At 35.4% G+C, this 9,914-nt stretch overlaps 2 protein-coding genes across 2 annotated transcripts; both read right to left on the bottom strand.

The window, feature by feature from the left end:
• Positions 1-1,787: 1,787 nt before the first annotated feature.
• arpp19b (cAMP-regulated phosphoprotein 19b) lies at positions 1,788-5,519 on the bottom strand. The gene is made up of 3 exons (XM_028045354.1): positions 5,153-5,519; positions 4,634-4,756; positions 1,788-2,816 (listed from the first exon to the last, which is right to left on the bottom strand). The coding sequence occupies exons 1-3, from the start codon at positions 5,195-5,197 to the stop codon at positions 2,646-2,648; spliced, it is 339 nt and encodes a 112-aa protein (XP_027901155.1). The 5' UTR covers positions 5,198-5,519; the 3' UTR covers positions 1,788-2,645.
• A 1,050-nt stretch (positions 5,520-6,569) lies between these two features.
• Positions 6,570-8,981, bottom strand: rsl24d1 (ribosomal L24 domain containing 1). The gene is made up of 6 exons (XM_028045343.1): positions 8,805-8,981; positions 7,487-7,600; positions 7,317-7,389; positions 7,156-7,219; positions 6,979-7,064; positions 6,570-6,799 (listed from the first exon to the last, which is right to left on the bottom strand). Exons 1-6 carry the CDS (start codon positions 8,883-8,885, stop codon positions 6,723-6,725), a joined length of 495 nt encoding a protein of 164 aa, XP_027901144.1. The 5' UTR covers positions 8,886-8,981; the 3' UTR covers positions 6,570-6,722.
• Between the last annotated feature and the right edge of the window lie 933 nt (positions 8,982-9,914).

Genomic DNA, 9,914 nt, shown 5'->3' with positions numbered 1-9,914 from the left:
TGCCATTACTTATTGCCATTTCTGTCAACAAGATAAACATTGAGTTCAGGTACTCTGAATTAAAAGGTTTTTTTCTGCCTCATTTGTTACTTTGTAATCATGTTATTTTTGTATTATTTATCTTAGTCTTTAAAATACTGTACCGTAATTTGTACATTGAATTATATATTTCTGATGATATCACTTACTGTAGCCATTTGACAAAAATACTTCTTTAATCCTGAGAATTCTTTTGGATGGCTTCTTCTTACTTTCACTTGAGTACAAATATATTACAGCAGTGCTATTCTTACTTGAGTACAAGTTTTGGGTTCATGATACGTTTGGTGATTACCTTCAAAGATACAAGCATCCAAATCCTCCTTGTTTTGCCCGATATTGGCACCAATGACGTCAGCTTCAACACAGGCATGGTTATAGAGAATGATGGCAAACAGCACACTTCCTAGAGTCAACAAGATGAACTATGAAATAATAGTTATCTATTTTCCACATACAACCAGTTGAATAATTGAAATGTGGGTCATGGAGGAGTTTAGACATTCATACATTTGTGGCCAACAGGAACTGATTTACATTTTTCTGTGAACAGGTAGAGTAGTTTTGCAGTTGTAGTTCTGTAGTTTTGAGATGTTGTGATGACTTCCTGAAGGCAGAGTTTAAGAAAGAGCAGGATTTTTTAAAGAGACAGCGACCCAATTTTAAGCTGTTAAATTATGAGGTAACATTTCTTTTCAATCATATTTGATATACCCTTTTTATAACAACTAAACTTAACATAGTTACTTTATTGTGCTATAAAAGGGCACTATGTGCCTGGAAAACACATGATACTGCTCCTTTGAGGGTTTTTTTTTTTAGGACCAACATTCATATGTTCTTTAAGTAGGAAGCAGGTATGCAAAATTCAAGCAGCCTTCAAACAAGAAAGCCATGTTGTTTTATAAATCCAAAAGTATGGCATGCATTTGTGTTCATTCCCCATTAAGACTTTGGAGAGCCACCTTTGTTTAGAGTTGTGTTTTTACCAACATTTAACATCTAAATGGTGAGAATTTTTTAAAAAATAGCTCAAGTTCAGTCATACTAGATGGCCAGCTTCCCTCTAGTGGGAATGGTGGTTTTGAGCCAACTATCAACTTGCATGTCTGGCAAGAAGTTACAGTTTGCTCTGAGTTGACTGGAGCATCTTCCATGTTTGCCAAATCTCTAAACAGAAATTAATTTCTCTTAATCTAAACATACTCACCAATCTTCTATAAATGCCAAAGTTGGTGAAAGTACAAACAAAAGCTTTGAACTGGTGTTTTTTCAATGCAGATTTAAGACATACGTTTTCTTGCAGTATCTGCATTAAATTCTAGAGCGAATGACACCAAAACTATCAGAAATATGGTTGTAGATGTTTGTTGGAAATCTATGTGCTTTTATTTATTTTAGTCTTCAATCATAGAAAAAAAAAACCTTTGCTAAATTTTAATATTTAAAAAGACAAATGTTGGTTCTTTAATTTTTTTTTACACATTTCTGATATATGTTGTGACATTTGCAACTCTAGTTGCAGCAGGTTGCAAATGTCAACATATTTGGCTGGCCGGAGAGTGAAACCGATTCAAATACAGTTGGATGTGTAAAATTCTGTATTATATCAAGTAGAACTGCTTTCATACATGGAAATGAGAATTTTTATAATTTCTTTAAAATGAAATACTGTCCAAAAGTTACAAAATTCCCTTCTTTGCTGCACAGAAAAGATTAAGCTAAAATAAGTCCAGAACTCAAGTGAATGCAAAATATTATGCAAAACTATTTTATTTACAAAACAAATGGCACAGCATATCAGCACAGTAAACACACATGCACACTCCAGACATGAACAGGGAATTTCTTCCCATGTGATCCAAAGTGAATCCAGTCAAAAGGCGCGCGTCAGCCAAGACTCACAACCAAGATTCTCACTGAGGGAGCAAATATTGCTCAAGAGGAACGACTGTTCGTTACTTTAAGGCCATATTTCAGAGGTCAGGATGAGGTGGAGTCCAGCAGCATGTCATCGTAAATTAATGGCATAAACATTAGTTTAACGCAAATGAATACAAGCTAGTCAGCTGCACTTTAAATAGCCTTAGACACAAAATGGTACATAAGATTTAAAGAGAAAACATAAAGCCCTGATGTTACTATTTAAACTGATTAACATTAGAAGCAGATATCTTTAAATTACACATGTAGTTCTCACATACAGCTATGCAGACTGACTTTTTCTTCTTTTTTTAACCGTAGTGCCATTTTTTCTCCATTATAAAACAGCCAGATCTTACTAGATTAATTTGCAGTCATGTAAAGATAACCTCTGCAGGAACTGTTAAGCACTTTACATGGAAGCATGTTATCCTTTAAATGCAAAATTCAAAGCCAAACCAGACTATTAATTTTTTGTGTGTGCTCAAATGACAGCAAGTACTTGGTTAAGATCGTCAACAAGTTTAGTAACCCTTTTGGACTTCTGTCAACTGTTCATTTGGCTAATTTATGGAAATAGTTCTAAGACAATACATACATAGGCAAAACAAAAAGAGAAAAAGGACTAAAAATAGCAGGTATATAACGTGGGTGATGGAATGGTAGGAAATGAGTAAAATGTATCAAACAGCCAGTTTGCTGGCCACGATGGAGGTCTTTCTCTGAGGAAGGTCCTGAGGGGTTGGAATGTGATCCCCGGTGATCTCAGTCTTCTCCGTCGGAGCCGATGGCAGCTGCTTGTTCTTCATCTTGGCCTTGGCCATGTTGTAGTCCCCAGAGTCAAAATACTTTGGCTGAGGAAAAAAGAAAACAAAGTAAAAAGGCTGAAACGTATTTCTTAGGATGATCACAAACCCTTCGATCTCCCGCTTTCTGTTTCTTGGCACTTATTGAAGGTTTTGGTAAGAGTCACCCATTGAGAAAATGGAAAATATACAGCTCTGGAAAAAGATTGAGACCATTTAAAATGATCAGTTTCTTTTATGTTTGAGTAAAATGAACATTATTGTTTTATTCTTTCAACTACTGACATGTCTCCAAAATTCAAAGCACAAATGTAGTACTTATTTGCAGAAAATTAGAAATGATTAAAATAAGGAAAAAGATGCAGTGCTTTCAGATGTCCAACAATGCAAAGAAAACAAGTTCATATTCACTTAGAAACAACAATACTAATATTTTAACTCAGGAAGAGTTCAGGAATCAATATTTGGTGGAATAACCAGGAGGTTTTCAATGGGATTCAGTGCAGTGGGCTCTTAGTTTTCTCCAGAGCTGTACATAAATGCTGCGTTCCTGTTACCTGGGAAATGGGAACTCTGAGGTGGATTTGACATCAAACCCGAAGTAACAACGTTCTAGTTAAGAAGTCAGAATTCAACATGGCGATGCCCATAAACATTGTTTGTAATAGCTCTTACAAACATCATGTTATACTTTACTTTCCACAACCAAACATAATTTTTTAATTTGTTCAGTTTAAAATTGCCTATGCTAGACATAATATTGATTTTAGACACTCTTACACGTGTATCTCGAATGAACATGTTTCCTCCACATTTTACTACTGTTGATGGGAGGAACGGCCATATTGAAACACAAAGCCTGCCTTTGGCCCAGTCCCAAAGCTCAGTGCGGACCCTACGCCCCTCTGTGAAGTGTGGATTCAGTCAAGTGCACTTAAGGGTTCGAGTGCGCAGGTCTACAAAAATGTGAGAATTGGGACAGCAGCAATGAATTGTGGGTAAAACATTTGGCCAAAGTCCATCAAAATGCAGGCTTCGCGCAAGGGCGGAAATGGTACCCAAAATGGGCGGATGTGGAGAATGTGGGACACACTAAGAACTCAAACCCTTCAACATGAGCGCACATGTGAAGTACACAAGGGCAGAACGAGGGTGGGAGTCAGAGTATTGGGGCAGGGCTTTAGTCACAGTTCCTCCCCGTTTCCCAGTGGGAAATTTAACTTTGGGGAGCGTTCTAGTTGATATTTGACTGTGAAGTAGAAAATTTCCAGTTCTGAGCAAAACTGGAACTCAACAGTATTCAAACAACAAAGATATCAGTTCTCGTCAATACTTGCCACAGAAACGTACACGCCCACACTCTTTACAAAATACAATACTTTTTCCACACTCAAATTTAATTTTTTTTTAATCTATAGAATAAAAATAAGGCTGTACAGTGTCTCTATGTTGCGTTGCAACTCTCACCCAGTGACCGCTGGAAAGAGGAACCAAAAGCAAACTCCACGTTTTTCAAGCCTGCTGTGTTGCAGCAAGTTATATTTTGTGACCATTGAAGGAAAAAAACATGATACTGCACATATGCTGGAGGAAAATATACTTCTCTATATTCAAAATGCATTAAGGCTTGTAAATATGTACTGCTGATATACAATGAATATATTTTAACATTGCATGTATAAAGTGTAGTTTTGAATCACAGACATATCAACTGTTAACTATCAAAGCCATGTTCTTTAGCACTGCTGCTACCATATTTGGATGTCATTTATATTAGAAATGTAGATGAAGGCCAAGAATGAGGAGGGGAAATGGGATTCATACGAACAGATTTTTTTATAATAATGTTTGCGTAAGAAACGTACCCCTTTCTGGAGTCTTTTCCTGAGGAAGTCTGACCCCCCGGGCTTGGCTCCCAGGTGAGGATACCTGGCCTTCAGCTTGGCCTCTTCTGCTTTTTCTGGGCTGATGACTTTGTCCTCCATTTCCTGTTAGAGTCAGGGCAGTTTGTGTTGATAGAAACAGTCCCAATAAATTACAAATGAGTGCAAAACCATGTTTTAAAGAAGCAAGAATAAATTTTATCAAGGATAATCTGGACTGCAACAGTAAAGCAGCACCATGAGGTGAACATACAACGGCTGTTTTCCCAAAGCTAGATGCTAAAATAGCATGCCTTTATGGTAAACGCAGATTTTATTTTTAAGATGGGTGTTTAGTAAAAGTTCCCATAACAACCCAATAATATTTGACAAATAAGTAATGCTTAGAGCTGAAGCAGCGATTGAGAAATTAGCTAGCTGCTAACTAGCTTGACGTTTGCCGCCTGCAATGTTTATCAGCTGCGCTAATCGCACTTAAACACATTCATTGTTAAGGTTTACCTGCTGTTCCTCCAAAGTCCTCATTTCTTCACCTTGTTCGGACATTTCCGGAAACTAAAAGCCTGGCTCTGTTCTCCAAACTGTGGCTCTTTTCCTTCCGAGAAGCCCTATGTCCTAGCAGATGAAAAGAAGCGGAGGCAGCGCCAAGAGGACGACAGCAACAGGCCGAGTAAATCGATGCCAGAGAGCCAGGGTCCGCTCCTTTTATCCCCGGCGACGCAAAGACTGCCAGAAAACTGTCTGCTCGATTGAGGAGACCTCACGGTGAGACGGTGTTTGTCAGAAAAATCAGAGATTATGGTAAACAATACACGCGCTGAAAATGCTGGTTATAGCTTGTTTATGTATTGCATAAAGTCACAAACTCCAGTTAAAGCGTACAAACTTCAGTCTTCAAACTCCGCCCACTTGGCGACAGCATAACGTGAGCGGTGTGATCTAAACTCCAGTCCAAAAGAGCCGCAGTCCTGCAACTTTTAGATGTGCCTCTGCTGCACCACACCTGAATGGAATAATTAGGTCATTAGCAAGGCTCGGAGAACTGATCTACACAAAGAGGAGGTCATTAATTTAATTCCAGTTTTGTACCTGTGGCACATCTAAAAACTGTAGGTGTGCGGCCCTCGAGGACAGGAGTTTGAGACCTCTGAAACGGAAGCGGCATTCACCGCAATGTGGGTCAACTTACGGCTGCATGTTTAAACATGATATATAACGTTATTTTCTGTACTTTCATTACAAATATGTTCGCTCCGTTTTCTATTTAATGTCTATTCCGTATGGTATTTTTTATATGTATCCCAAAGCGGAGCAAATTGGAAAAAATCGAAATTTCTGTCAACTTATAACGATACAATTTCATATTATGAATGATATAAACACAAGTAAAAAATTTTATTTTATTTATATGTCTTTCTCATGTTTGGTCAAACAATTAATAACTTCCCCATAATAAAACCCTGTTATTCAATATTTTGGTTTTTTTTTTTCAATTTTTTTCTCCGAAGAGTTCTTGCGGCGCTAGTGGCTCGTATTTTTTCGACAGTAGGCAGACAGGAAGAAGGGTGAGGAGAGGGGGAAGACATGCGGTAAAGGTCGTCGGGACCGGGAATCATTCAATATTTTGTTTTTATTCTGTGGAACAAGTGTTTCCGGTTTTTCTATGATCTGATTGTGTTTAACTATTTTCCTGCACAGAAAAGGAAATAGCAGATAAACTTACTTTCCTCTAAATGTTCTTCATCAAAACACAAAGGTTTAAGGAGTGTTTGGCAGCAAATTAACTTAAACTGAAATTATTTGGTTTCTAAAGCTTTCAAAATGATCACAGTAAAAAGGATGATTGGATAAATTCACCAAATTATTAATTATTGATAAACTTTTAACATTGATGTAAGATATTTTTAAACAGAAGAAATTGACAGGCAGCTATGGATTCATTTTATTTAAAAACAACAACAACTCATGTCCATTATAACTGTGTCTGCTGTTATTTCTGGAAACATAAACTTCAAATAAAATGAAGGAGCCACGTTTAAGCAAAGAAACAAAACAACGAGTGAGTTTTAAGTTAATCATCTTCATCCCCCATTTCCACATCTTCTTGTAACCTCTGCACCATTTTGTCTTCCAGCTGTTTGGCTTTGCCTGTAAAAACAGTGAGAATGTTAGAACACAGGTAAATTTCCCTTAATGCAAGAATACAAAGCCTTCTTTCTCCTAACAATGCTGCGCATGTTTCATCATGTATGTCACATTTAAAAAATATTCAAAAATAAATAAAAAAAACATCACTTTAATGAAAATTACAGAAACTACAGCTTTACCTGCATGTGGAGCTTTGATGAGGTGAATATTTTTCTTGACTTCGCTGATGGCCTCTTCTTTCTCCAGCTGTTTGCCCTTCTTTAATCTGCAGCAAAGAAGCAAAAAATATCTTTAAGTGAACATTTATGAGCACAAAAGATAGCAGCTGTAACATGAAAAAGAAATCAACCTCTCACCTGTTCATGATAAATCTTGCCTGTCGTTTCACTTTTATTTCCTCCACCTTCTTCATTGCCTCAACTAAGAAAGTAATAAAATATTAAAATATAACTGTTCCAGTCTCATAACAAAAAAATGTTTTGTTTTTTTTAATTTTTAAAAAAAGCAAAAACATTACCTGTCTTGTCCCAAAGTTGCCGGTTATATTTCACTGGAATATTTCTGCGTTTCTCAAACTCCAAAGAATTGTCCTTAAAGACGAAAAACAAAATATTTCATGGTAAGAAACAGGACTACTAGATATTTTTCTTTATAAATAAATAATCAAAACTCAATAGAACATCTTACCACAGTCAACTCTTTTCCAGCAGCCTTTCTGAAAGCTTTGGTCCATCTTGTCTTTCTTGGGTTACGCTTCTTCTTGAAGTTCTTGTGGCATTTTGATTTGCAGAATCTGAACATCTGATTTTTAAATAAGACAGAGAGACGATAATTAAACTGCAGGCCTGAATGTAATTGGGATGCTTCATTATGTCAAGACAAATTAATCCCAACTATGATTGTCCCAACAAAGAGATTTTAAAAACTTACATGTTTTTTGCATTTTTCATCAAAGATTTTATTGTTTTTTAGTCAAATTATAAAGGGTAATATGTCACAATTAGATGTTATTACAAACTAAGATAGCAATGCAGATTACAATTAACCCACATTGTAATTTCCACTCCACTCAACTTCTTTCGCATCTTCATTGTTATTATTTGTCAATTGTGGGCATGTAGGACAGTGAAAGTTTATCAAAAAGGCCAAATATATTATATAAAAGTATAGTTTTATTGGATGGCAGCTGAAATATATACTGAAATAAATATTTACATGCAACTCAAATGCTAAGGCAAACCAAATATTGTGATTATGGATGCATTCATGTGATGACTGCATCTCAATATACTGCATTTTTAGTCTGAATATATGTATTTAAAAAATTTATTATTTCATGTTTTACATAAAAATGTGTCATTTAAATGATCCACTGTGCATTGCATTCCTTGCTTTCCCTTTTTTAAAGATTGCCGTTATTAAGGTACATAATTGCTACCGCTGTAAGTGTTGGTACAATTGAAGTCATTCATTATTATTTTAATTTAACACAAAGATATGCCAAAAAGTGTTAGTAAACATATTACCAACATGTACATAATAATATTATAAAATATCACAAAGTGTTATTAATCTGTGTGACATTTTGACAAAGTACACACCAATTTTAAAGTCAACATCGACAGATTGTATAAAAATAAAGCATCGAGTTGTTACTTTTACATTTCTGCTCCTGGTCCTTGTTTTTGCTCCCAACACTAGAGGGCGCACTTACATTGTCATAATAAAATAAAGAGGCCCAAAACTCAAGCCGAGACAGTATTGAATTCTGTTAAGTATTAATCACTTACAAACTAGACACCGCTTTTAAAAATTATTTAAAATTCATCTGGTCGTTGTCTTAAGTACAGCGGATCAAATTTATATACATCGTTTTCCTTTTCCGCTGATTTGGTTTCCACGTGAGCGACTTAGGCACGTTATCATCCAAACTGCCCCACCAACTCTTAAACATTTACGTTTCCTAAATTAACTTAACTTTTCGGACAGATAAACTGAACCCTACCTTACAGTCGTTCCGTACAAACATGACTCCATGTCCAGGATACACTGGTCCCGAACAGAAATAACACTTTTCGATGCGCATTTCGGCACCGAGATTAGCTGCATGCAACAGCTAAACAAAACAAGACGGAACCGTCGCTTCCTTTTTCCTCTTGTTCCAGAATGACAGCAGCCACTGCCTCTATTAAAACGCTGCTGCCCCCTGCTGGTTGGACCTTTGGAAGCGTCAACTTCTGACTTTCTTGGAGTTTTATTGTGAATATAATATGTGTTTCTAAAAACTACAAAAGGAAAAAAAGTAATTTTTTTTGCTGCTTTGAAGGTTGATTTAATTTCAGTAATCATAAGTAAAAGTTCAGATTAAATAGTTTTTGAAGTTAATTTTTTAGGGAATATTCAGAATAAAAATATTTAACTACAAATCTTATTCCCAATTTGAGAACACAAAACACAGTATTGCAAATATATTTTAAATTCTGAAATCATTAAAAGGATTGGAAAATTGTTTACATTTTATTTGGCCCAAAAAACCTTTGAATAAATACAATTTCAAGTGTATTAATGTAATATTTTTTATATTTATTGTGTTTGTTGACTGGTTTCCTTGTCTAGTATAGATGTTCTTTGTTTTAGTCAACTATATTAAAGAAACAAAACGTGGAAAAAAATAAATAAATAAAATAAAATAGTTTGGTTTCATTCTGCTGAATTATTATTGAAAAATTACACTTACTTTATAGACAGAGGGTAAAATTGGGGATCTTAAAATAGTGGTAATTGCTATTGCTTTATTGCTATTGCTACAAGCATTAAATATTTCTTAAGATCTGCAAATTGTGTGAATTTTCCCATTAATATCATCATACTTATTAACTAAAAAAACAATAAAATGTTGTGCAAATGTCATCTGGAGTTTTAGTCATTTTCTGCAAGATAGCTAAGTCGGTAGTAGCAGCTAGCAATTTTTCAAAAATATCTAAGAACTTCTTAATGAGATTATAAATCAAATGTAATTATACTTCTCAAATTTACTTTCACGCCGAAACAAAAAAAGACAAATGACATATTTTTCCAAGAACAATTTTATTATCTAATCTTTATCAGTCTGAGT

Source organism: Xiphophorus couchianus, chromosome 2 (genome assembly GCF_001444195.1).
Source record: "Xiphophorus couchianus chromosome 2, X_couchianus-1.0, whole genome shotgun sequence".
Taxonomy (NCBI): domain Eukaryota; kingdom Metazoa; phylum Chordata; class Actinopteri; order Cyprinodontiformes; family Poeciliidae; genus Xiphophorus; species Xiphophorus couchianus.
This window is presented reverse-complemented; position numbering and strand designations above follow the sequence as displayed.

Excerpts from the sequence above, each read along its gene's own strand:
- rsl24d1 (XM_028045343.1), bottom strand. The coding sequence starts at position 8,885 with ATGCGCATCGAAAAGTGTTATTTCTGTTCGGGACCAGTGTATCCTGGA. Across the intron at positions 7,601-8,804 it reads TTGTACGGAACGACTGTAAG|ATGTTCAGATTCTGCAAATC; the intron begins GTAGGGTTCAGT and ends TTTAAAAATCAG. Across the intron at positions 7,065-7,155 it reads GCAAGATTTATCATGAACAG|ATTAAAGAAGGGCAAACAGC; the intron begins GTGAGAGGTTGA and ends TCTTTGCTGCAG.
- arpp19b (XM_028045354.1), bottom strand. The coding sequence starts at position 5,197 with ATGTCCGAACAAGGTGAAGAAATGAGGACTTTGGAGGAACAGCAG. Across the intron at positions 4,757-5,152 it reads GGACTTTGGAGGAACAGCAG|GAAATGGAGGACAAAGTCAT; the intron begins GTAAACCTTAAC and ends TGACTCTAACAG. Across the intron at positions 2,817-4,633 it reads GGAAAAGACTCCAGAAAGGG|CCAAAGTATTTTGACTCTGG; the intron begins GTACGTTTCTTA and ends TTTTTTCCTCAG.